This window comes from Panthera onca, chromosome C1, assembly GCF_046562875.1.
Source record: "Panthera onca isolate mPanOnc1 chromosome C1, mPanOnc1 haplotype 2, whole genome shotgun sequence".
In the NCBI taxonomy this organism is placed as follows: domain Eukaryota; kingdom Metazoa; phylum Chordata; class Mammalia; order Carnivora; family Felidae; genus Panthera; species Panthera onca.
In genome coordinates this window covers 102,705,291-102,732,839 of record NC_138346.1, presented here as the reverse complement: position 1 = coordinate 102,732,839, position 27,549 = coordinate 102,705,291, and the positions used below count along the sequence as shown (strand labels likewise).

Genomic DNA, 27,549 nt, shown 5'->3' with positions numbered 1-27,549 from the left:
CGTCCTGGGGAAGTTGGTAACAGGGCAGAGACGCAGCACAAGGGGGACAAAGGAAGCCATCTCAGCCCTGATCCCTGAGGATCAACACCATCCAGGGCACCTGGGAGCTTATTAGAAATGCACAGGTTCGGCTTCATCCCAGATCCGTGACTCAGAGCTGCGTTTGAACAAGATCCACATGCGCTCCTGTGCACATTCTAGTTTGAGAAGCACTGCAGCTCTCACCTGCATTCAAGGCTGCAGCCTTCTGACAGCAGCACAGATGCCGCCCCCTCCAGGAAGCCTTCCAGGAAGGGGCTTCGGATGCCCCTTTCGCATCCCCCCTCCTCTGCATCCTGCCACCACCACCACGTTGTCACCTGGATCTCCTCCATGTCCTTCCTTGCCTGTTGCTGAAGATCTTCATGTCTACCCTTCCTCAGAGGTGAGCTCTAGCCCAGATCATTCTGTACTCACCTTGCATATTGCCTCAGAGCAAGCGCCAGTCAGAAGGCTCACTGAGCCAATGAGCGAATGAGTGGGCAGGTGATCGGCGGGACAGAAATGAAAGCCTGAAGTTCACAGAAGGTTAGGGGTTTATTTCTGTTGCTTCTTAGACAAGCCCTACAAGGTTTCAAACACAAAATACACAGACTGTTTCAATGGCATTGATTTTAAACCTCAGACCATGGCATTTAGGACTTCTGGAGCACATTGGTTCAGGCACTTTTGTACCCAGAGGCACATAGAATTTACCAGGCTGAAAGGGAATGACCCACTCTCATGGGGGGTGCTGTTGCCAGCTGCCTGGTGAGGTAGGGAAGAGCAGCAGACACCAGATCAAGGCCCAACACACAGCCCCCCCCCCCCCCCCCCTTTCATGAGTCGACTGTCCAGTTGGTGGGTGGCCAGGTCCCCTGCTGCACCTGTTCCCTCCTGCCACCCCCACCTTGGAACCATTTTCTTCTCTTAGGAGCACCTGCAGCAGGAGGTGGACGGGGAAGGGGAGGGAGCATGCTGGATTTTGCCGTGTGTCAGCATCTTTGGTATAAGGAAATTCCCTGGGCCCAGGGAGGAGGGTCAGAGAAGGAAGGCCACCAGTACTGCCTGGGGTTGGAGATCCTGGTGGATCCCAGTCGCCCATGTTCTCCTTGCTTCCAATCAGCAGGACACTGAAGGGCCCTCATTGTGTTAAGCAAATGCTGGAATCTGTGCTTCGCCTGCCTCCTTTTCAGCGAGCATCTCCGAGGATCACAGCGCCGCTTCGTGGGGGCCCATGTGGAAGGCAAACTTCTGCAGCTCAGCCTTGCAGGAGCAGAAGGAAAACATCTGCAGGAAGGAGACAACTTCGCCTGTGCCACCTTCCCTCCATCAGTCACCGGCCTAATGAGATACTCTTGCACTTGGCTTTTTTTTTTTTTCCACCCTCTTTTCACTAAAGGACCCTAATGCGTTCTGCAGACATGAGCTCATGAAGCCTCTCTGGGGGAGGCAGGGGCATCCTCTTCTCGCTGTCTCGCCAGCCTTTGCTGGCTCGACCGTGCTCCTAAGATACCTGTGGCCCAGAAGACCCACACTCCCCATTTGGAGCAGAGGTCAGTGTTTGTCTCACTCATGTCTTCCGTTGGGACCCAGTCCCCTCTGTGGCTACAAGTCCTTTTTTTTTTTTTTTTTTTTTTTTTGGTGGAGAGGACAGATCATCCTGGTTCTGGGGTCGGGGGGGCTCAGCCAAGAACAGCTATTTATCCACAGGGGAAATCACAGCAGTTTCAGTAGGAACCAGCAAGGGTTGGCATGGGCTTCGAGGACACGTGTCCTGCAGCCCTGGTTGGGGTCCAGCCTCTTGTGCTTTGGGGCAGCAGTCTGACGAGTTTGCAGCTTTGGTAGAAAAGACCCTCCCAACTATTCTGAGTGTAACTGACTGGGGTTGGTGATCCTTGGGGTCACCATCGCCCACGTGCTCCCTGTTTTCCCTGGAGCAGTGTGGAACTTGGAGCCAGTGAGGTTTTCTGGCAGGTTCTCTGCCTGGCAGCAGCAGAGGGCATCTGATGAGGTCCCAAGGTTTTTCCACAGGACCAGTTCAGCGGGGACAGTCCTTCGGTGCCCTGGGCGGGTCTGAGAAAAGCCTCAGCTGTGATGCTGAGGGCTGTCTGCTATGTTTCCCCCTCCCCCTCGAACTGATTTCCAGAGGGCCTGCTCTGGGCCTTCCTAAGAGATATCCAAACTAATGATCTGAAAGGTGAGAAGGCACAGTGGTTTGAAGAACAGTCATCACCAACTTAAAGGAGGGAAAAAAATTACCCTTGTTCTCAAGACGGTTCATTAGTGGCTCCTACGCGGAGGTGACTTCACACTCCCGCAGGAGGATCAATGCGTAGCCGCTGTGGTGACTTCTGACTTTCAGGAAAAAAAAAAAAAATCTCCCCAGCTCAAGGAGGATTAGAGGGGACAGCTTCGGCCCCGACCCCGCAAAGGACTCATCTTTAATTTGCTCCCAGGGCACAGACACCAGGCTCACCCCCCAGGGTCCTAGCAACCGCCTGACCTCCTGCTGCCGCTGAAGGTGAATGAGGGAGGAGCCCAACCCCTGCTCGCTGGCAACCCTTCCACCCTGTGATCCCATAAGGCTCCAGGCAGAGCTCTTATCTGCCCCCTTTGGGCTCCAACTCGACAAAAGCCTTGGGAAAGCAGCAAAAAGGGAGTGGGACACAAATGGATGGAATCCACCAAGGTACGAGCCTCTTACTGCCTTTTCTGTGCAAAGAGTGTGTGTCTATTTCTGCAGAGATCACAACACTGTGAGCTGCTGTTCTAACATCTGGCCCTTGCTTTTAAATCTATAAGTTGAAATCTCAGGGGCTCAACTCTTTAAGTATAAATGGAAATCCTGTTATATATATATATGTGTATATATATATATATGAAATATACATGAACATATATATCACACACACACGTGTGTGTGTGCCATTCTGAATGTTGCCACCTACACTGGTGTACCAGGAATTCAGACCTCACACCACCAATGTGTGCACCATTTCACCATCCTGCTCGATCGAGAAAAGCAGCCCCGGCAGGCCCAGGGCACTGTCCTGCCTGTGTCTGGTTTCTGGGGCCAGAGGCAGGCACCTCACACGTGGCTCGTCTTCTGGGCCAGGGCGTGGTCCATCGGCAGCATAAACTTGGCGGCACCGTCCTTCTCCCAGCCCCTCCGGATTCTGGAGAGTCTGCGGCTGAAGCAGGGCAGCAGGAACAGAGCTTTGGCCAGGATAACGACACAGGGCACCAGCAGCGTGAGCGTGAAGGTGGGAGGCAGGTAGAACTTGTAATGGCTGTCTTCGAAGGCACGGGTCCAGCCGTAGGTGAGCGTGTGGAGGGTGCTCAGCACGAGGGCCACAAAACCCAGGGTGGACTGCGGAAGAAAGGAAGGATGGAGTTAGGGCCAGGGGGACGACAGACACAGCGATCCCACCAAAGGCTCATCGGCTTGCCTGGCAGAGGGGAAGGAAGGCGGGCGTTGCCTTGGTAGTCAAGACTCTGGGTTCCAGTCCCAGCCCCATGACCCCCTCTCTGCATGATCTTACTACTACTCCCTGAACTCTCTGAGCCTCAGTTTCCCCAACGGAAAAATGACAATCATGCCTCCAGCCTGCAGGTGTGTAAGGACTGACTGAATCATGAGCATCTGATAAAGTGAGGCGGTTTCTTCCCCAAACTGTGTTATTCTGGCAGCCACCAGAGGACTTCGATGGAATGCAGTTCAAAGACGTTTAAAAACATTGTACTGGTTTTGCTCATATTTTAACGTACTTTAGAGTACCAGGTGTCTCCCAGCATACCAAAGCCATAGTTTCACAAATAATAATTGGCTTAAGATGAGGGGAGATAAAAAGGTGAACTGGTTTTAGGTTGATTTAAAGATAAACACAAAGTGACAAGCGTACTTGGCAGGTGGCTTTGGCACCAGTCGTGAGAGCAGCTCAGAGGCCTGCGGGCCGGGTCACCTGACGCTATTTGTGAAGCCCTAGGCTTGATGGGTGCCGGTCCCTCCCCTCCCGTCCACGCCCCGACTCACGAACACCTCAGCGGGAAACCCCACTAGGGCACTCTCCTGCCTGGAAGGGGATGCGCAGAGATGGAGACTGTCACAAACCTAAACAGAAGCTGCGGCCCGTAAATAGCTGGGAAGTGCTGATCTGTAGCTCTAGCCTCAGACTCTGTGGCAGGTCAAGTTCTTGTGGACGACAAATGAGGTGTTCCAGAGTCTACTGTTGGTGGTATAGTCTCACATGACACTGTGACCCCGGGCAAGCCACTAAATCAGCCTCAGTGGGAAGTCCGTGCTTCCCAAAGCTGGAGCTGGAGATGTGGGGGAAGCGCTGTATGGATCGGCGTTCTGCAGCCCCCCAGATGAGGCCGGGGTGACGGACAGCACAGGGCACCAAGGGTTAGGGCTTCGTGGCAGGTGGGGGGGAGAGGCACTGGGCGGTACTGAGGAACCACCAAGAGATTTGGGGCAGGAGAGCCCTGTGTTCATTGCATAAGGGATGAAAATAGCAGGGACCTATCAAGCAGTGCACACATTTGCATTTTCTCCAAGGAGAGCCTGTAAGGGTTTAATTGAAATGCGGCAGTATGACGGTCCCTCAGGGTACTCTTTATGGGTTGCTTTTGAGCTTTCCATGGGGAAGCTACAATTGGGCCTCCTGGATTTCCTTCCAGCCCAGCTTGTCAGCATCGATCCAGGGGTTTGGTTGAGAGACGGTCTTGTCTGCACACCCCTCAGGCACGGCTTGAAGTGGGTCCAATTCTGCTACTGTGCCTCATTCTCGCTCCTCCCTAGCGCGGGGGGACGCCTTGCTGATATCCACTCCAGTACAGACACCAAAGATGTGACACCTCAGTATGCGAAAGAACATTGGGAGAACTGCTTACAGTACTTCTCTGAAGAAACAAACATTTTCTAATGACCAGCCACTATATGTTCATAGAGAGGTTCCCAAGCACAGCATTCTTGAGCCCTGAAAAATACTAGTTGCCGGAAGACCCCCAGTTTCTATCCTCCTAGGCATCTCTGTTTTCCCTTAGCTTTTAACCACTTCAAGGATATCTTTATCCCATCTTTAACAATTTCCTGGCTCAACACAGCCTGTTGGGAAAAGCCATCGTTGGATCTGTGCTACTCCCCACAGTCAGGTCAAATTAAAATGGTCAGTCCCCAAAGTGGAAGGCTCCCCGCCTGCGAGTCACAGCCAAATCCTCATCACTTCCAGATGTATCTATCAAGAACGCCAAATCTCTTAGCAACTTCTGAACCACACCAACCTTTTCTTAGTTCTGATCTACTGATATTGAAGACTGGGGTTACAAAGGTCTCCAGCACTGAGAAAATATTTGGAATTAATATCCGCAATACATAGAGAACTCTTAAACTCAACAGCGGAATACCAAATGACACAGGGGCACCTGGGCGGTTCAGTTGATTAAGCATCCGACTCTTGATTTCGGCTCAAGTGATGCTCTTACGGGTCGTGAGTTCGAGCCCTGCGTCAGGCTCTGTGCTGACGGTGCACAGCCTGCTTAGGATTCCCTCTCTCTCTTCTTACCCCGTTCACGCTCAAATAAACTTTAAAAAGAAAAAGAAAACCAAACAACCCAATTCAAAAATAGGCAAAGTACTTGAACAGAAGTTTCTCCAAAGAAGATCTCTGAATGGGCAATAAGCAATGGAAGAGATGTTCTGCATCACTGATCATTAGAGAAATGCAAATCCAACCACAGTATGTTGCCTCGTGCCTGTTAGAATGGCTACCATCAAAAAACCAGAAAACAAGTGTTGAAAGTATATGGAGAAATGTGAGACCTCGTGCACCGTGGGTGGGAATATGAAAGGCTGCAGCTGCTACGGAAGACAGGAGGGAGGTTCCTCAATAAATTAAAAATACAATTACCATGGGCTCCAGCACTCTCACTTCTGGTATACACCCCCAAAGGACTACGAGCAGGGTCCTGAAGAGATTGGTATATACCCCATGCTGGTACCAGCACTGTGCCCGATAGCCAAAATGCAAGAGCAGCCCGAGCGTCCACCAACAGATGAATCGATAGGCAAAGTGTCATCACTCTAAACAGTGGAATATTATTCAGCCTTTAAAAAGGAAGGCAGTTTTGGGGCACCTGGGTGGCTCAAGTTGGTCAAGCGCCTGACTCTTGATTTCGGCTCAGGTCACAATCTCATGGTCTGTGAGATCGAGCTCCCGCTTCAGGCTCCTCGCTGCCAGCGCTGAGCCTGCTTGGGATTCTCTCCCTCTCTCTCCCCTGTTTGTGCTCTCTCTCTCTCAAAATAAATAAATAAATGAACATTAAAAAAAGTGAAAAGGGGGGCGCCTGGGTGGCTCAGTTGGTTAAGCGGCCGACTTTGGCTCAGGTCATGATCTCGCGGTCTGTGAGTTTGAGCCCCGCATCAGGCTCTGTGCTGACAGCTCGGAGCCTGAAGCCTGTTTCAGATTCTGTGTCTCCCTCTCTCTGACCCTCCCCTGTTCATGCTCTGTCTCTCCCTGTCTCAAAAATAAATAAAACGTTAAAAAAAATTTTGTTTTTTTTAAAAATGAAAAGGAAGGTAGTTTTGACACCTGCTCTGCCATGGACGAACCCCGAGGATATGATGCTAAGTGAAATGAGCCCGTCACAAAAAGACAAATACTACATCAGGGCACTTCTGTGAGGCAGTAAAAGTCAGAGATGGTGGAGTGGTGATTGCCAGGGGCTGGGGGTGGGGGCAGTGGGGAGTTAGTGATTAATGGGGACACGGGGTCAGTGTTGCAAGATGAAAAGAGCCGTGGAGATGGATGGTGGGGAGGGTTGCACCGCAGCGTGGATGTACTTAATATCACTGAACTGAACATTTAAAACTGGTTAAGAGAGTAAATTTTGTGTTATTTCACTACAATTAAAAAAAAAAAAAAAAATTGAGGGGGAAGGAAAAGCCCCCAACACAGACCATCAGGAATAAATCTTGAACAAGCCAGACGCCATGCTGGGGTCCCTCAACCAGCTCCCCGGCCCCAAACTGTTGCTTGCCTAACTCAGGTGGATTTACTGGGCTTTGTTCAGATGCCTGGGAAGTGCCTTTTACCCCTGAGTCTGGGACTGTGGTTTTCAGATCTGGTTACATGGTAAGATCGCCTGGGGGGCTGGGGAATAATATGAATGCCCACTCTTGGCCCGGAAATGCAGACTAGATTGGTTTGGGGTGGGGCTGAGGCATCTTTAGCTTTTAGAAATTCAGTGATGATGCTCCTATGCGGGGAGGACTAAGAACAACTAATTTAGGAGACTCTCATCACCCAAGCCTTTCTAGCGTCAGGTCGAGAAGTCCCTGTGTGCCCTCTGCCCAGGCTATTTGATTAGGGTCAACCTGGCCCTACACCTGCCTTCCACAAAGATCCACTGAGGCCTTGATGGGCCCCCACTCTGCACTGTGGGGTTGCCCCAGATGCTGCAGCAATGAGAACCCACCCAGGCCCAGGAACCTAGCCCCTGTAGCCCCAGTGAGGCCTCAGGTCTCCCTCAGTGACATGCCCCGAAGCTCCCTACCCACGTGGGCCACCACCCCCAGCTCCTAGTTTGGAGTAATGGATTGTGCTGGGCATGTGTACATGCACTGGGAGGGCCCAGAGATGCTGCTCCTGCTCATACGTCCTCATCCTTTTGCCATCCAAAATTCCATGCTGACAGATGGCAGCAAGCCCCAGCCTCAGGCTAATGGTTTACAGGGAGGGCTGAAAGTCAAAGACCAGCCAGTAACAAAGGGCCTCTTGACTTTCCAGTCCCAATGGGACGCCTGGATGATTCCAGCGAGTCTGTTCTCCTAAAACTCTCTGTCCTTGGGAACAGTCTGAAGATCCCACACACTGCCCCTATCCCAACAACGCCTGTATTCCCCAAGCTAAAGCCATTTATATTATACGTAAGCTCATTAGCAAAAAAGAAACAGCCAGATTGTCAGTGGTTTCTGCTGGTGCTCAGTTACTGTGGCACAGAGGGGCTTTGGCCAACTGCTCACAAAGCCGGGGTCAGAGCTGGTCTCTGTCATTATTTCAGGCTGGTGGCCGGAGTGGGCAAGGTCACAGGAAGCTCCCCTACCTTTGGGGCCGACCTGGGCTTCTAAGAGCAGTACCCCGATTTCTCTGTCCAGGTGGGCTGCATTGATCCGGGTATTTTGCCACCTAACGTCTACCTGGCTTAGTAAGAGCAGTTAGCACAGCTGAGACCAAACCAAAGCAATAACAACAGCAAACAAAATTCAAAACTTTGAAAACAGTCCTAGGACCAAAAGGATAAACACAAGTCACTGCTCTGGAGTCAACACACCGTTTTGGTGACTCTTAGCTAAATAAACCATAGACCCAGGAGGCAGGCCAAGCCCATTGAGAACCATGGCTCTCCATGGTCAGTTTCTTTCTTTCTTTCCTTCCTTCCTTCCTCTCTCTCTCTTTTCTTTCTTTCTTTTTTTTTTTTTAATATTTATTATTTTTGAGAGAGAGAGAGAGACAATGCAAGCTGGGGAGGGGCAGAGTGGAGGGACAGAGGATCTGAAGCAGGCTCCGTGCTGACAGCAGCCAGCCCGATGTGGGGCTCGAACTCACGAACTGTGAGATCATGACCTGATCGGACCTGAGTCAGACACTCAACTGGCCGAGCCACCCAGGCGCCCCTCCAACAGCCAGTTTCTAAGCCTTAGTACCCTGCGGTGGTTATGTGTGGCAGCGGAAGGAGATGGGAGTGCTAATCTTATGGGGAAGGTTGCAACTTATCTCAAAACTCATTCAGCCGCTACTAAATACATGTATCGTGCATTTGACGTGTCCTCAGCTCACACCTTCCCGAGGACCACAGGAGGGGGGCAGACACAAATGGGGACACTGATGCTCTGACAGGCTAAGAAACTATCTCACGGGGCAGCCACAGTCTAGGTCAGGGGTGGTCTGGGTATCTATTTCTCCAAGGGAGTTCTGGGACTCCAAACTTTGTGATGGAGGCTTACGGGAACCATCACATTTTTCATTACTGCCCAGTACACAACCACGTATGCAAACATGACTATTGGAAAAAATATCTATCCGGGGAACATGCAAGGCACTCTGACATTCTGTAACATCCTATTTCGTTTGTAAAAAGCTGGTTGCGATCCACCAAATTGATTTCGTGACCCACCAGTGAGAATCGACCCCAGTTTGCCAACACTGCCCTGGACCATTCGGACCCCCAGGGCTGGAGTGTCTCGGCATCTCATGAACTCAGAAATGGGTGGTTGGTAGCTTTGTCAGGGAGAGTGGAGATGTGGCCACACGCCCCAAGCATAATAGCAAAATGCTTTTTGTTTTCTTCCACATATCACCCCCACGGTGGCTCAGGACACCTCTGTAGGCATTAACCCCATCTTCTAAGAGTGTAAAGCGAGGCTTGGGGGAGGGTGCGGGTCATCAGCCCCCAGCTCGAGCTGGGACAGGGGGAGGCAGAGCTAGACCCCGGGCTCCGCGCGCTGACGGTTTGCACTCTTGGGAGACAGAGCGTTTGATTTTCTGGACGGAACGCGGGCGTTTGACTTCCACAAGTAAAACCCTGCCATTGTTACCTACCCATCTCCTGGCCTCGCAACCCCCCTGCTCTTGCAGTGACAGAGGGGCTCCCATATTTAGATTTCAACTCTTAAATATGTAAAGTCGAGCGCGGCTGCCAAGGTTCCAGGCACCTTTTGCTAACAAAATCAAATCCTCTGGCTTTCTCCGGCAGCCAGAGCCGGGGCCTGTAATCTACAGCTGCTTAACGGAGCAACTTGCTGGTGAGGGGGGCAACCCGCCATCTGTTTTAATTGTGGATGAACCCCGCACCCCAGGATACTCCGGGCAGGAACGGAAAAATCCTAGATTTGGGTGTGCGCCACATGAGGATTAGCAGCAGATAAATAAAATTCCTTTCTCCCCCCTCCGATGCTGGCCTGCGTCAGCCCCAAATACTCCTCTGGGGACCTCTGGAGATGAGCAGAGCCAGGGAGATTCAGAAACATCCACTTAAAAAACAAAACAAAACAAAACCACCACAACTTTGTTTTGTTCTAGGGTATGTAAGCGTCCCCAGTCAGGAACAATTAATTTGGATTACGTAAGAGCACTGCTCTTATGATCCCTCTGCTTATCCTGTACCATGTCCTCACCACACAGACAGGATGTGTGACAGATTTTTTGTTGATAATGGGGGTGGATATGATAGCTGTTCTCTGCCCTGATACAGTATCGATGGCAGAACCCAGCATTAGTCAGCACCTATCCATGGAGGGGATGAGTTAATCCACCAACACATGGGGGCTGACCGCATACTTTCTGCAGAGAACAGTGGGAGATGCCAAAGAAAGATAAAAAAAAAAAATGTCCCCGTCTCAGTTGTCCTTTCAGTTGCAACGCGGCTATGCCTGTCTTGTTCCCTGTCACATCACAGACCTAACACGACGCCTGGCATGCAGTAGGCGCTCAATAAGTATTTGCTGAACTAATACAGGTGCAAAGACCCTGTGCCGTCAGCGGCATCTCCTCAACTGTGTTTGCTGCAGCGTAAGTAACCGTTATCTGAAAAATCACAACAAAAAAACAAGACAAAACAAAAAAAAAAAAAAAAAGAAAAAAACAAAAAACGGGGGAGGGAAGGGGCTAATGGTGAAATAAGTCAAGGTGGGTGTCTTGTAGATGTTACTGGAATCTCTGCTGGGTCAAAGTGCACTGTGAGGCTCTTAGGGGAAGGCAAATCTTTTCTCAAATTTATTTGACAAGAGACCTCCTTTCCTCTGGAGTTTTCAGAGGAACGGTGGTCCTTTGGGAAATGCTGTGTTTTACCCCCTATACCCTGGTGAACCTCATGTTCACCTCCTCTTTGCCCTGTGTGAATCAAGGGCCTAAAGGGGACAGCAGGGCCAGGTTGAGATGATGTTGCCGGGTGGCCGGCTAGGCTCACTCACTGGCTCACTGATCCCAGCTAGACGGGCGAGATGCTCAAGGATTGTGGAAACTGAGAATGTTTTAGCCCGGGGTTCAGTGTCCTGTTGTCTAAATTTTTCTTCTTTTAAAAAAATAAAAAAAAAAAAAATTACTTTTGAGAGCGATGGGGGGCAGGGGAGGGGCAGAGAGAGAGAGAGACTCCCAAGCAGGCTGTGCGCTGTATCTCACCAACTGTGAGATCGTGAGCTGAGCCGAAATCAAGACCCTTAACCGACTGAGCCACCCAGGCGTCCCTGTTGTCTGATTTTGTCACGCGCCTACACCCGGCTTCCCCAGATGTCATGAGGACGGAGCTTCGTCTGCACCCCCTTTATCAAGAGACTTGGCTGAGCCCTCAAGGCCCCGGGAGGCCCTGGCATCTGACTGAACTGTCCTGTTGCACACATTGTGAAAGCCGAGGCGGTTCCCAGAAGGGAAGGTGCTTGCACACGAGGGTCGGGGCCAACGTAAGCTGAGGAAGTGAGCTAGGGCTCACTAGCGCAGGCAGAACTACCTTACCTGAACGAAGCTGAACTCCCTCCAGTTAAGCGAGTTTGCAATGGATGGCAGTGAGGTGACGGCCAGCAGGGACAGTGTGCCGAGGGCCAGCACTCCCAGGGAGAGGTATATCTCCATCCTCCAGACTTCCTCCTCAATCCACAGGTGGCTCTTGTTGGCCAAGACCTAATGGAGATGGAAGAAAAACCGTGAGCACAGTGGCAGAGGTCGGTGGCCTGGGGCGTGGGCGAGCTGGGGTTTTAGGACTGGAGACACGCCATGCTAGCTAACGTGCCCGCCACACTCAACGTGCTCCTGGTCCTGTTCGAAGTGCTTCTTAGGCATCAGCTCCCCCAATTTACAACGCCACAAGGTAGGGGTCGCTGTGATCCCCACTTTATAGATGAGGGAAAATGAGGCACGAGGATCACGTAACTTTGCCAAGGTGACACACAGGGTAGTGGACGGCGGGGCTGGGATTAGGACCCGGGCAGTCTGGGTCTCGGCTTTCACAAAGCTTCCCGGGGCCCGTGAAGCAGCACGGTCACGTGAGCTAACAGCAAGGGGTCCGAGAAGTCAGTAAGACATACAGACCCTTCAAACATGACCATATCACGTGGTTTTCCGGGCCCCAGATCCCCCAAAGGAAGGAAGAGCTCTGCTAGCTTGGAATCCCTTCAGCCAGATGGGTTCATGCCTCCGCTGCCTGGCTCCCCTTCCAGACTGTCTTACCCTCGACCCTTTACCTTCCTGTTCCCCCAAGCTGCCCCGGCCACTGGCTTCCGCTGAGGGCATGCACACAAAGACACGCAGAGACACTAAAGCCCTCAGCGCTTCCCGACTCAAAGCCACCAGCTACCATCTTCCACTCTGTCCCCCATTTCTGCCCAAGGAATACAGCTTTGGCTCAACCATTGTGCCAGGCAACAGGGATGGACATCCATTGCCAAGCAATGAGCACTTATGAAGCACCTGCTGTGTGCTGTGCCCTGGGCTGCCGGGAGCAAGGGTACCTGCCCTCACGGAGCTCTGGGATCCCCCGCGGAGCTCAAAGGGCACACGCATCAGGGAGGCCTGCAGGGCCCAGAGACTTCTCCCCCCCAACTCCGCACGTGGAGTGCCCGCGTGCCTGCCACGCCATGAACAGCACACACGAGGAAGCTTTCATTAAGGTCCTTGCAGCAGAACCGTCATTTTCCATCTAGACCAGGTAGCAGAGTTCCTGGAAGTCAAGGTGTTCTCTGAGAAGCACCACGAAATGCCACTGCTTTCGTGCTACAGCTGCAGACCGAGGAACAGTATTTTCTGTCAGGAAATGTGACTCTGCCTCAGCCGGCAGGTCTCTGCTGTGCAAAACAGAATGACTCATACAGGTTTTTGAGACACTATTTCAGCAGGAAAGAAAAAAATGACCCAAGTCCAGTTACCAGAGACAATATTAAAAATGAATCTGGTGAGGGGTGCCTGGGTGGCTCAGCGGATTGAGCGTCTGATTTCAGCTCAGGTCATGATCTCACAGTTCGTGGGTTTGAGCCCCGCATCAGGCTCTGTGCTGACAGCTCGGAGCCCGCGTCAGATTCTGTGTCTCCCTCTCTGCCCCACCCCTCCTTGCTCTCTGTCTCTCAAAACTGAATAAACATTAAAAAAAAATAAAATAAAAAAAAATCTGGTGAGCTGAGCAAAATGGCTGAAAACCTGATAGGACAAAGTTTAAAGAAACCTAGAAAATGCCATCCTCCCCCCTGCCTCCCCTGGTGCTTTTCCTGCAGTTGAGAAACACGATTGCCTCTGTTCTATTTTAGGGCCGGTTGGCTCACACTGGTGTCTTTAAGCCACTAAGGGACCAGGAGTCCGGGACCCAGGTTCTCGTCCTGACCACTAGTTGTATGTGACTGGCCAATCCCAGCTCTGGGCCTCTGTTTCTCCGCTGAGGGCTAGAAGAGGCCATGTCTGAAATCCCACGACGGTGCTTGTGTACTGAGCACGTGTCAGCATTTGCCAGAAGGGTCTGACCGCTACTACCCTGCAGAGGGCGGAGAGGTCCCCCCGCGTCACGGGCTCCGAGTCTTACTCACACCTTCGCAGTGTTGACAACTGCCACCGAGTAAAGTCATCTCCCTGTAAGTTGTTTGTTCTTCAGATACACCTCATTAGTCATTCCTTTCTGCGTTTCGGTAAAATCAGGCAGTTAATGTCATAAGTCAGAGTCTGGATGATTACACACACATACCACACTTGCTTGCAAAATGTCTTGTGTTTTTCCTCTGATATTTCCACTCTGCAGTGACTCTGCGAAGCGGAGGGGTGAGGTGGGCAGGGGAGCAATGGATGGCGAGGAACCTGCATGAGGACCTGTATCCCGGCTGCCTTCTATAGCCTGTGGGATTTTTTTTTAAAATTTTTTTAATGTTTGAGAGATAGAGCACGAGCAGGGGAGGGGCAGAGAGAGAGGGGGAGGCACAGAATCCGAAGCCAGCTCCAGCCTCTGAGCTGTCAGCACAGAAGAGCCCGACGCGGGGCTCGAACTTGCGAACCGCGAGATCACCACCTGAGCCGAAGCCAGACGCTTAACCGACTGAGCCACCCGGGCGCCCCCTAGCCTGTGGGATTCTTAACCAACCTCCTGGGCCACTGTGCTGTATCTGGTGGGCTCCCCAGTGACCAGTGTCACACACGACTGCCTGGAATATAGATTCGACAGCTCCTCATTCCCCTGGTAATTCTCCCACGTTTACTGCTAACCCAGTTGGCCACCTTGAGAATGACCAGGGTAGTGCTTGCCACCAAGGGATGGAATGGTGGCGTTCACACGTGGGGTTTCCTTTCCCTGCGCGTTGAAGGCTAAATCCTGAAGGACCCAGGGGCAGGAGGACCAGTGAGGCTGTGGCTTAAGTCCTTCTCCACGTCCCAAGGGTGGGCGGTGGGTGGGAAGAGGGTGGTGCTGACCACCAGCCAAACTCAGAGAAGGGGGAGGCAGGGTGTGAAAGGCAGCCTTTGGCAGTGGGAGAATGGCTTCGATCTCAAGGCTGGCGTTCCTGCCGATGCTGCCACTAGGGGGCAGTCACGAGACCCTCGGCAGTCTCTTCCTGGCTAATCGCACCGCTGTCTCTCACTTTGTCTATTGCAGGGGAAAAAAGGATGATGTTTGTGAAATGAGTAGCCTGTGACTGACGCACAGTAGGTGATTAGTAAAATAAATGGCTGTGCTGTTGCTTTTAATGGCAGCGAGGCAGTTACATTACTTCTTGACCTACCTACACTCAATGTGTCCTCCTCCTAAGAGATGCCTAGTATTGGCTTCATAGTGGCACAGACATGCACCGGGAATCTGTGTTAAGAACCGTGGACCTCAAGGGGTGGAAGACCCAGTCGTGGAACTGAGTGGGGGCAGAAGACAGACCTGTAAATGAGTGATTACAAAGGAGTGCATGATAATAACCCTAGAAGTGTGGACGAAATACAACAGATTACAAAGGTGGGTGTGGGTGAGACAGGCAGGCAGGGGGAGCTTAACAGAGGTTGGGTGTTAAAGGAAGAATAAAAGGGGGGCGCCTGGGTGGCTCAGTCGGTTGGGTGTCCGACTTCAGCTCAGGTCATGATCTCGCAGTCTGTGAGTTCGAGCCCCGCGTCGGGCTCTGTACTGACAGCTTGGAGCCTGGAGCCTGCCTCGGATTCTGTGTCTCCCTCTCTCTCTGTCCCTCCCCTGCTCATGCTCTGTCTCTCTCTCTCTCAAAAATAAATAAAAACATTTAAAAAAAAATAAAGGAAGAATAAAAGGAGCGCCTGGGTGGCTCAGTCGGTTGAGTGTCTGACTTCGGCTCAGGTGATGATCTCACAGTTTGTGAGTTTGAGCCCCGCATCGGGCTCTGTGCTGACAGCTCGGAGCCTGAAGCCTGCTTCGGATTCTGTGTCTCCCTCGCTCTCTGCCCCTCCCCAGCTCATGCTCTGTCTCTCTCTCTCTCTCTCTCTCTCTCTCTCAAAAAACAGAGAAACATTAAAAAAATAAATAAATAAAGGAATAAAAGTTCGTCAGACTGTCGAGGTGTCCCAGGGTGGGGAGTCTGGGCCAGGAGGAATGAGCTCTGCCCACTCGGAGGACAACATGGGACCTGAGTGTCACAGGAGCAGCGGGGAGAGAGCACAGCTGTGCTGTGAGGAGTCTATCATTATCCCGAGGACAGTGCAGGATCATTGAGCGCTTTTCAGCAGGGACACAGCTAAGACGCAAATTTTGGACTCTCTAACAGCCTGGACTAGGTTTGGGGCGAGGGGAAGAAGAAAACAGTTGTGTGGGTTAAACATTTCCTCTGATCTCGATTTTGATCTTGAAACGCACTTCTAGGGAACCACACAAGCAAATCAGAAAGCGCTACGCAAATATTAATTATTAGGTGATACTACTTTCCACAAACACGGTCTCAGGGGCTTTCTCTACAGCTGGGATGTAGCTCTGCTTCCAAATCTGCAGACTCCGGGGATGGAAGGGACCCCTGCAGAGTCTCCCGTGTCCCGGCTAATGTGGTCCCTTTCTCCAGTGGCCCAGTAGGGCAGCTGAGGTGGTGACCGCCTGCCTGCCTGGAGGCCCCGAGAGGATGGCCCCTGAGGACAGGCTGGAAAAGCCACATATCAGGCAAGAGCCTGGCAAGAACAGGCAAGAGGCAGAACAGCCTCAGCCCTCAGCCCTCCATCTCAGAGCCCGGGGGCGTGGCTGACCCACAGACTATCCAGCCTCTACTCCAACAACCCCAGGTTCAGGAGACCCACCACTTCTGGGCTGCTCTGTGTCAACCCCTCACCTCCATCTAACCCCCCCCCCCCCTCCCCAACATACTCTGCCAGCCCTGGCTCTGCCCTCCAGAACTCTGTAGGACAATGTAAAGCCCCTTTGCATGACAGGCCTTCACCGTCTCCAAGTGATCGTGTCCTATGGGAGTGATGGTTGCCTGGCAACCTCTGTCGGGGACCTGCAGCCCTACAAGGCTGTGGACCTCGGGAAAATTACCTTGCACGTGCCCCTCTGCACTCTGGTATTTGCATGGTGGCAAAACTGGGTTAACGTAATATCAAGCGGAGCCTTGGCGGGGCAGAGAATTTAGAGTGGCAATCAGAGGGTGGACGGGGGTACAGCGGGCGCAGGGGTTTACCCGGGGCTCTAGGAGGGAGGAGGCATCACCTTCTTCTCCACCCACTGCTTGAAGCACCTGCCACCCGTTGCGGGCAGCAAACATGGTGCCAGTCCCCGAGGAGCCGTGCAGAGCATCCTGCCGAGCAGGCTGGCTCGTTTTAGAAGAAAATCTCATCAAAGAGCATCAAAAACATTAGCACTAGGAGGGGCCTCGACATCAGGGCCTTGAGGACAAAAGAGGGACTGTGACTTGCTGAAGGTCAAAGTCTTTGTGCTAATGAGTGATGCTGGGGGCCAAAGAGTTTAGGACTCTGGCCTTCAGGCCTCCACGCCACCCCATGTCAGCTATGGCAAGGGACCAGACTGTCTTACTCCCTCCTGGGGCCCCAGGGCCTGGTAGAGCTGGTGCTCAGGGAATGAATGAATGACCTGAGTTCTGAAATCATTTGCTCAACTGTGAATTCGGATTTATTTTCCCCACAGGAAGCAGGAAGGGTATGAGCATGGGTCCGCAGAATGGCCAAATCTGAATCCCAGGCTGTGTGACTCTGTCAAGCTACATAACCTCTCTGTGCCTCACTTTTCTCATCCATAAAATAAGGGTAGTATATAGCCCCTGCCTTACAGGAATAAGGGTTAAATGAATTCACGGTACGTAAAGCGCTTAGAATGGTACCTGGAACATAGCACGCTCTTCTTAAGGGTTTGTGACTATTGTTTTTTCCCTTTTTCTCATTTCTAGTGGGTGTATTGCTTCTCTGCCTGAAATCTGGGGTTCTTCCTTTCCCTTAGGAAAGCCTAAGCCCACAGGCACAATGATGCCAGGTGTCTGTGGGTGGGGAAGAACCATGGCATCTGAGAAGCTGCCAGCAGGGAAGCAGGGGCCCCCAGAGGAATAAAAGCTGGGATCTGTGGTTCTCTGGAAGCGGCCCAGCCTTGCCTCCAGCTCCTGCTCTGGGGAGGTGGCCGCATGGCAGGGAAGGGCCCGGCCCTGGTAAGATCCCTGCATCCCAAGCAGCAACAGAAACTTCAGGGGCTACCTGGGCTGAAGGAAAGGTGGATGAAAAGTATCTCCCCGGCACTTGGGCCAAACTCCGTTGAGTGACGAGTGGCCTACGGTGGGAAGGAACCCGTGTCCCTGGCTGGGGGCGGGGGACTGGAGGTCGAATCAAGCAGATGGGGGAAAATAAAGAAAAGCGGTATTGCTTTATAGACCTGAGCTTGGAACTCAGAACCAGGCCCTGTGAGCTTGTAAACCAGGAGGGAGCAGCAGGGGGCCCTTTTCTGTGGGTACAGGTGCCAGCTGACCCTGCCTGTGTTGCTACCCAGCTTGGCCTGAGGGCCCCTCCATTCCCGGGGGAATCCTTCTGGCAAAAAAGCACCACGTGGGTTTCCTAAACGAATGAAATTGAGCACGCCCCTCCCTCCCCCCAAAACACCTTGCTCCTGCAGCCTTCCTCACCTCCGCTGACTGGCAACTGCATCAGTCCAGATGCTCTGGCTAAAACCTCGGAGTCATCCCTGACCACCCCACATACCCTGAAACCGACAGGCTTCCAAACTCTGTGTACTCTGGCTTCAAAATATGCTTTCAGTACTTTCGTGCCCCCGGCTGCTCCCACCCCACTCCAAGCCCCTATGGACTCCCGTCTGGGTTCCCGTGCAGCCTCCCGACGGGTCTCTCGGCACCTGCCTTTGACCCCCTCTACAAGAGTGGTTCTCCGTGCCGCATGGACAACAGGCCGTGAGTGAGACAGGTAAAACGTCAGGCAGATCACCTCCCCTACCCAGAACCCCTCGTCGGCTCCCGGTTTCACCCAGAGTCTAAGGCCAAAGCCCCTCCTTGGCCTTCGGGGCCTCCCTGGTCTGGCTTCAACATCTCAGGCCTGGCCCACCCCCCGCTGCGCTGGGCTCCCCCAGGTTCCCCAAATGCGCCAGGAAGCTCGCCCACGGGAGGGCCTCTGTTCTCGCTACCCCCTGGGCCAGCCGCCACTGGCCACTCCCCCCTCCTTTCGTCTCTGCTCGCCTGTTGCCCCCCTCTCGGCAAGGCCTCCCCTGCCCACCTTTAAAGCTGTGCTCCACTCTACTCCCTGCCTGGCTTTTCTCCTCAGCCTCCCCCGCCTGGCGCCGTGGCCGCCGGCTTTGGGACTCTCCCCGACCCTCGGCATCGCGCGGCGGGGCCAGAACCGGCCGAGGGCGGCTGGCGGGCGCCGTACCTGTTTGATGGCGAGGTTGACCACCTCGTAGCGGTTAACGCGGCCCAGGGGCAGGCAGAAGCTGTAGAGAGCATGCAGGGCGGCGCAGAGGAAGCTGAGGAGGCCCAGCTGCTTGCGGTGCTGCAGCCAGTGGTCCAGCCAGTCGGGGAAGCGGCGGTACTTGGTGCCCCGGCGCAGCTGCAGGGCGGCCGCCAGCACGCCGGGCAGGTACACCAGCGACAGCAGCACGTAGGCCACGCACGGCAGCGTCGTGTTGACCACGGACACGGGGAGCTTGTAGAACTTGCTCTTGCCGTCCCGCACGTAGGGCTGCAGGACGTCGCGGATGAAGTTGTAGACGTAGAAGAAGGTGAAGAGGCCCAGGGCCAGGAGGGCGGGCACCTTCCAGCCCGGGAGGAGGCGCAGGGGCATGGCCTCCACCTCCCGGGCCGAGGCCAGGGACCCCATGTCCACGGGCATGAAGCCCATGGCCCGTACCACCTCCGAGACAGCACGCTTGGCTTCCGGCTGGTCGCTGCACATGGGCACCTGTGGGGAGGCGGGGGCGGGGGATCAGATCAGGTCACAGGCCCCGGGGGCGGACGGGGCCTCCGAGAGCTTCTCGGCCAAACTCCTCACTAAGCGGCTGAGGGAACCGAGGCCAGGGAACCACAGAAGGTGTCTCTGACTCCCGGGCCAGGGTCTTTCCTCGGCCCCCTATAGCCTCCCAGCTCCCCCGCTCCAGCACGCCCCCTACGTAAAGAGAGGACCCAGGGCTCACCTGACAGTGAGCATTTCGTCCGGTTCATTGCCATCAGCAACCGCAAGCACCGTACCCCCCTAGGCAGCCCTCCAGGGGTCCCTGGAATGGGTGCTTTGAGAACGGTGGCCTGCTCTGGGGGTCGCCCACTACTTGGGCTTTGCATGTGGCCCAGAGCGTGCAGCTGTGGTTGCAGCTGCATCCCTCGGTCCACAGTGTCCCCTTCGATGGTGTCCCTCGGCCCCCTGTGGCCCTCAGCCAACCCACGAGCCAGCCCCAGCCTCGTCGCCCACGGCTTCCCACCATGAGCTCCCCGTGGGCACATTAGCGTCCTCAGATCTCTGAACACCGTGGCCTTGCTGACACTATTATGGTCGGTCTGGTCCACCAACACTGCCTCAGCCCCTACTATGGGCCAGGCTTTACACAGGCAGCCCTCAAGCCTGTATAGGTTAGCACGTCCCCATTTTTCAGATGAGGAAACTACGGTCCAGAAGCATCATTTCTCACCTCTGTACCTTTGCAGGTTGTCCCCTCAGCCTGGAATGTCCTCCCTGCTCCCTGAACCTGACAACATGAAGCGGGACCGAGCCAAAGCTGACCTTGAAGTCTACCCCAGTTCTGTTCCCTGCAGGCCCTGCCACCCAGCCCTCACCCGCTGTCCCTTGCCTATTCACACATGGGAGTCCCATGATGCAGACGTAGGTAGGGTGCTTCAGTCGGGGGTAGAGAGACACCTGTGGGCTCCCCCACAGGCTGGCACAGAGCTGGGCAGAGGAGGCATCTGAGCCGGACAAATTGGTAGAGGTTCTCACACTAGAGCCAGACATCCTTCCTCCAGGAAAATGGAGGTGGCCTCTTGGCGTTTAAAACCACCTCATCTTCACAAAAGCCCCTCCTGCCAAGAACTGTATGCAGCTTTGGCCATTTCCTGGAGCCATTTTCCACCTCTAGACAAAACCTACTATTGACAATTCTGAGAAACCGACTCAGTTCTTGGAAGCTCTTGGAATCAAAGAGCTGAAGTTTGGGACTTGCCTGCTTCCTCAGAACCTGGCACATAAATGTGTTACTTTCCTAAGTCCACTCTCAGAGCAAAGTCTCTCCTCTCCTCGACTCCAAGTAGTCAAAAGAAAGCCATCAACCTCTTCCTCTTGGCCCACTGGGAAATCAAGTTGTCACAGAAGAACGAACATGGATTTCAGATCCATATGAACTCGGTTCACACCCAGCTCTCCAGCTGTGGGACTTGGTGTAAGTAAGTTAATTGACATTCATGAGCCTCAGTTTCCCGCTCTGTAAAATGGAACTTTGCAGCGACGGGAGGCAGGCTGAGATAATGCGTGTAAAGAGCCTGGCATACCGAGGGCCCTCGACAAATGTTATCCACTTATATTTACTGTGATGATGGTAGGTATTCCCCTGGCACCTACCTGCCTGTTCCCATCCCTCGGGCCGGACTGCAGGGTCCAGGCAGAGATAACGTTGAAGGCCTTGACCACCGTGCAGGTGGGGAAGAGGGAAGCCAGGTACTCAGCATTGGACTCGTGGTGCCGAAGGTGCTCCTGCTCTGTGGGGTTGCTCACATCCACGAGGATCTTGCCAGCCAGCTGGTCACTGAGACCACACAGTGAGGAGTAGTGCTCCCGGAACATGGCCACAAAGATGACATCAGGGGACTCCACTGCATCCGCCTGGAAAGTCACTTGTGCGGCCGAGGGGAACAGCCCGGCCGTGCGTTTGGGGTTGCGGCTTCCCACCACCACGCTGAAGCCAGAGCTCACCAGGCGTGCGGCCAGGGAGCGGGCGAAGTCTCCGCTGCCCAGGATCCCCACCTTGGGGGCCTCACTGGGGACCTCAGCAAGGCTCCCATCACTGTCCAGCAGGTGGCGGCTGATCAGCGGCTTGTCCATCTCTCCTGACATCTTGGTGGCTGGAAAGAAAAACAGAACTTGATCAGCGGAGAGCTCCGATGACCGTCTTTCGTAGCACCTTCCTCTTTCTTGTCCACTGTAACCACATGGTGGGAAAAGAATCCCCAACAGCCCTTCAGGAGTGTTAACATGTGCCAGCACAGAGGGACAAGCTGGGTGAGACCTAGCGCCTTCCCAGGGAGGGCCCAAACTCAGGAAGAAAGGGGAGGACCTCTGCCCTCCACCCTTTGGCCTTCGTCCTGAACTTGTTTCCTTGGGACAAATCTGCAAGCGTGCTGCGAGAGAAGCGTATAGAATTTCCATGACGGGTGCCACACAGTGCCATCCTTCTTTTCAAAGGAGGATGTGACGATTACCGCCCAGAAGGGAGCCCCATCTCACCACCGCTGGGTGTTCTCTGATTGCCAGGAAGGGCGACGTGTTCTTGTGCTTGTTTACATTTTGCATTCTGGGAAGGCACCTCTGTGCTCTTCCTTGAGGAGAGGATGAGCAGCTTGAAGGCAGGGGGACCTCATCTTATTTGACTTTGGGTCTCCCCATTGGTCACACGGCCTGGTACAGAGATGGTGCTCAATGTTTGCTGAATGAATGAGTGAACACTGAAATCCTACTCTCAGGGGGTAGAACGGGAGTGAGACATGACAGTGAGTGGGGCCCTGAGATCTCCTTTACTGAGCCTGACATATGAGAGAACATGGGGGAAGACCCGGACTTGGGCCAGAAGCTTTCTAGTAAACTTGGATAAGGGAACATTCTGCTGTCATTGTCACCAACTTTTTTTTTTTTTTAAGTTTATTTATTGTGAGAGAAAGCATGAGTGTGCGAGCAGGGGAGGGGCAGAGAGAGAGACAGGAGAGAGAATTCCAAGCGGGCTCCGTGGTGTCAGCGTGGAGCCCAACGCGGGGCTCGATCCCAAGAACCGTGAGATGGTGACCCGAGCCAAAATTAAGAGTCGGATGCTTACCTGACTGGGCCACCTAGCTTCCCCTGTCACCGACTTCTAACTGAAATTTGCAATTTCCCTCAAGTATGAATGTTCGTAGCAAAATACAATAGTATTAGCAGGACCTGTGAGGTTGTCACCAGTACTGGCCGGTGTCATATCCCAAGTTTAATTGTGAAAGAGTTCTTCAAATACTATTTAAGCTTTTCACTAACTTAAAATCATAGTACCTATGAGCTCCTAAACATATAAAGCAAATATTAACAGATGTGAAGGGAGAAATAGACGGCAATACAATAACGATAGGGGACTGCGCTATCCCGCTTTCATCAATGGATGCAGACAGAAAATCAGTACAGAAACTGGACTTGAACTATACTTCAGACCAAATAAACCCAACAGACACACACAGAGCGTCCCATCCAACAGCACCAGAATACAAGTTTTCTTCACATATCCACAGAATATCCTCCAGGATGGATCATGTTAAGTCATAAAACAAGTCCTACAAATTTAAGAAGATTTAAATCATATAAAGCATCTTTTCTGTATTTTTTTAATGTTTACTTATTTTTGAGAGAGAGAGAGAGAGAGAGAGAGAGAGAGCAGGGAGGGGCAGAGAGAGAGAGAGAGAGAGAGAGAGACACGGAATCCCAAGCAGGCTCCAGGCTCCGAGCTGTCAGCACAGAGCTGGACGCGGGGCTCGAACCCGTGAACCGTGAGATCGTGACCTGAGCCGAAGGCGGACGCTCCACCAACGGAGTCACCTGGGCGCCCCTGTTTCTTTTCTGCCCACAATGGCCTGTAACTGGAAAACTGGAAGATTCACAAGAAAGTGGAAACGAAGCAATGCACTCCTGAACAACCGATGAGAAGAAATCAAAAGGGAAATCCAAAAAATCTTGAAACAAATTAAAATGGAAGCTCAGCACACCCAACTTATGGGATGCAGCGAAAGCAGCTCTAAGAGGGATGTTTGTAGCTTGATGCCACCTTATGAAAAAAGAAAGTTCTCAAACAACCTACCTTTACACCTCAAGGAACTGGAAAAAGAGTAAGAAAGTCCAAAGTTCTAGCAGGGAGAAATAAATAATAAAATTCAGAGTAGAAACAAATAAAATAGAGGCTAGAAAAAGAATAGAAAAGATCAACAAAACTAAGACCTGGTTTTTTTTTTTTCAAAAGACAAACAAAATTGACCAAATTTTAGCTACACTAAGAAAAAATAAGAGGGGCGCCTGGGTGGCTCAGTCGGGTGAGTGTCCGACTTCGGCTCAGGTCATGGGTGATCTTGAGGTTCCCGAGTTCGAGACCCGTGTCGGGCTCTGTGCTGATGGCTCAGAGCCTGGAGCCTGCTTCGGATCCTGTGTCTCCTTCTCTCTCTGCCCCTCTCCCACTTGCACTCTGTCTCTCTCTCAAAAAATAAAAATAAAAATAAAAATAAAAATAAAAATAAAGAAAAAGAAAAAGAAAAAAAAAGAAAAAAGAAGACTCCAAATAAAAAAATGAAAGGTACATTGCAACTGATACCACAGAAATACCAAAGATCATAAGAGACCATATTATGAACAATTATATGACAACAAATCGGACAACCCAAAGGAAATGAATACATTCCTAAAAACTTACAATTCACTAAGACTGAATCATGAAGAAATAGAAAGTCTGAACAAGCCAATAATGAGTAAGGTGACTGAGTCAGTGGAAAAACAAAACAAAACAAAACAAAAAAATCACCCAATAAAGAAAAGCCCAGGACTGGCTGGCTTCCCTGGTGAATTCCACCAAGTATTTCAAGATTTAATGCTTACCCTTCTCCAACTATTCTAGGTTCATTTTATGAGGCTTGTGTTACCCTGGTACCAAAGCCAGGTAAGCACACTATAAGAAAAGAAAATTACAGGCTGATATCCTTGATGAACACAGACGAAAAAATCCTCGACAAACTACTACCCAACTAAATTTAACAGCACGTTAAGATGATCCTATACTTGAGACGCCTGGGTGGCTCCGTCGGTTAAGCGGCCGACTTCGGCTCAGGTCATGAGTTCGAGCCCCGCGTCGGGCTCTGTGCTGATGGCTCAGAGCCTGGAGCCTGTTTCAGATTCTGTGTCTCCCTCTCTCTGATCCTCCCCCGTTCATGCTCTGCCTCTCTCTGTCTCAAAAATAAATAAACATTAAAAAAAAAAAAAAAAAAGATGATCCTATAGCACCATCAAATGAGATTCATTCCTGGGATGCAAAGATGGTTCAACATGCACAAACCAATAAATAAAATGTGATACCCATTAACAGAATGAAGGATAAAAATCATGTGGTCATATCAATAGATGCGAAAAAAAAGCATTTGACAAAAGTAAACATCCTTTTATGATAAAAACTCTCAAAAATATTGGTATTGAAGGAGTATACCTCCACATAATAAAAATTATATATGACAACCCCATACCCAACATCATACTCAATAGTGAGAAGCTGAAGGCTTTTCCTCTCAGATCAGGAACAGGAAGGATGCCCCTCTTGCCACTTCTATTTAACATAGTACGAGATATCTTACCCAGAGAAGTTAGGCAAGAAAAAGACAGAAAAGGCATCCATTTTGGAAAGGAAGAAGTAAAATTTGTCTGTTTGCAGATCACATGATCCTACATATAGAAAACTCTAAAGACTCCATAAAAAAATCCTGTTAAAACTAAGAAACTAAATCTGTAAAGCTGCTGGATACAAAATCAACTTACAAAAATCAGTTGTGTTTCTTTTATTAGTTTATTTATTTATTTTGAGAGGGAGACAAGTGGGGAGGGCCAGAGAGAGAGGGAGAGAGAATCCCAAGCAGACTCCATGCTGTCAGCACAAAGCTGGAAGCACGGCTCGATCTCACCAATGGTGAGATCATGACCTGGGCTGAAATTGAGTCAGGCACTTAACCGACTGAGCCACCAGGCACCCAAGTTATGTTTCTAAGTGCTAACAATGAGCTAGCTGAAAAAGAAATTAGGGAAACAATTCCATTTACAATACCATCGAAAAGAATAAAATACTTAGGAATAAATTTTATCAAAAGGTGAAAGATCTGTATATAGAAAACTATGAAACAAGGACGAAAGAAATTCAAGACACAAATAAACAGAAAGATAGCCTATGTTCATGGATTGAAAGAATTAATGTTGTTAAAATGTCCATAGTACCCAAAGTGATCCATAGACTTAAAGCAATCACTATCAAAATTCCAATGGCATTTTTCACAGATATAGGAAAAACAATCCTAAGATTTGTATGGAACTGCAGAAGACCCCAATAGCTAAAGCAATCTTGAGCAAGAAGGACAAAGCTGGAGGCATCACACTTCCTGACTTCAAATTACATTACAAAGCTATAGCAATCAAAACAGTGTAATACTGGCATAAAAAGACACATAGATCAATGGAATGAAATAGAGTCCAGAAATAAACCCATGCATATAAGGTCAACTAATCTTCAACTGAGGTGCCAAGAATACTCAATGGGGAAAGGACAGTCTCTTCAATAAATGGTGCTAGGAAAACTGGATATACGCATGCAAAAGAATGAAACTAGACCCTTACCTCACACCATACACAGAAACCAACCTAAAATGGATTAAGGACTTACTCAAAAAGGATGTAAAACCTGAACTGTATAACTTCTAGAAGGAAACATGGGGAAAAGGCTCCTTGACATATGTCTTGGCAATGATTTTATTTTGTTTTGGTTTTTGACTTAATACCAAAGGCACAGGCAACAAAAGACAAATAAGTGGGATGACATCAAACTAAAAAGCCTTTGCACAGCAAAGGAAACAAAATGAAAAGGCAACCTATGGAATAGGATAAAATATTTCTAAACCATCTATCCAACATAGGAGTAATTTCCAAAATATGTAAGAACTCATACGACTCAGTAGTAAACAAAACAGGGGCTCCTGGGTGCCCCAGTTGGTTAAGCATCTGACTTCGGCTCAGGACATGACCTCACGGTTCGAGCCCCCCATTGGGCTCTGTGCTGACTGCTTAGAGCCTGAAGCCTGCTTGGGATTCTGTGTCCCCCCTCTCGCCCCTCCTCTGCTTGCACTCTCTCTCTCTTTCTCAAAAATAATCATTTAAAAAAAATAGTAAACAAAACAAGACAACCTCCCCCGACAAATAATTCAATTAAAAAATGGGCAAAGAACCTGAATAGACATTTTTCTAAAGATGGCTGACTATAGGAAAAGATGTTCAACATCACTAATCATCAGGGAATGTAAATCTAAACCACAATGACATATCTCCTCAAACCTGTTACAATGACTCTTATCAAAAAGTCAAAAGATAATCAATGTTTATGAGGATGTGCAGAGAAGGGAACCCTTGTGCACTGTTGGTGGGAACGTAAATTGGTGCAGTTATTATAGACAACAGCATAGAGGCTCCTCAAAATATTAGAAATAGAAATACTATATGATCCAGCAATCCATCTTCTGGGTATTTATCCAAAGGAAACAGAATCACTATCTCAAAGAGATATCTGCACCCCATGTTTATGGCATCACTATTAACAGTAGACAAGATACGGAAACAACCTAAGAGTCCACTGATGATGAATGGATAAAGGAAATATGGTATAGATACACAATGGAATATTATTCAACCTCAACAAAGAAGGAAACCCTGACATTTGTGTCAACATGGATGAGCCTGGAGGGCATTAACGCTACCTGAAGTAAGTCAACACAGAAGGACAAATGCTGCAAGATCTCATTTATATGTAGAATCCAAAAAGGCCAAACTTAGCAGCATAAAGTAGAATGGTCACCAAAGGCTGGGAGGTGGGGAAGTGGGGAGTTGTGGGTCAAACGGCATTCATTCTCAGTTATCAAATGAACAAATTTGAGGGATCTAATGTCTAACATGGTGACTAACGTATAGTCGTATAACTGTATATATGTATATACTGTATATGATCCTATACCATAGTCCTATAACTGTATATACGTATATACCGTATATATGCGGTATTATATACTTGAAATTTGCTGAGGGGGCCCTCCAGTGTTCCCAATGCACACAAAACAATGCTAATTATATA

General features: G+C 50.9%; 1 protein-coding gene across 4 annotated transcripts in view; it reads right to left on the bottom strand.

Moving 5' to 3' along the window:
• Positions 1 to 557: 557 nt before the first annotated feature.
• STEAP3 (STEAP3 metalloreductase) overlaps positions 558 to 27,549 on the bottom strand; it is a 51,587-nt gene continuing 24,595 nt past the window's right edge. For 3 of the 4 annotated variants that reach the window (XM_081796382.1, XM_081796384.1, XM_081796383.1), the window contains exons 2-5: positions 21,021 to 21,520; positions 18,849 to 19,376; positions 11,529 to 11,693; positions 1,643 to 3,391 (exon numbers count right to left, since the gene is read on the bottom strand). In XM_081796382.1, the coding sequence (XP_081652508.1) occupies positions 3,110 to 3,391; positions 11,529 to 11,693; positions 18,849 to 19,376; positions 21,021 to 21,520 (1,475 nt within the window). In that variant the 3' untranslated portion in view covers positions 1,643 to 3,109. The other variant, XR_014138057.1, reaches the window with a different exon arrangement.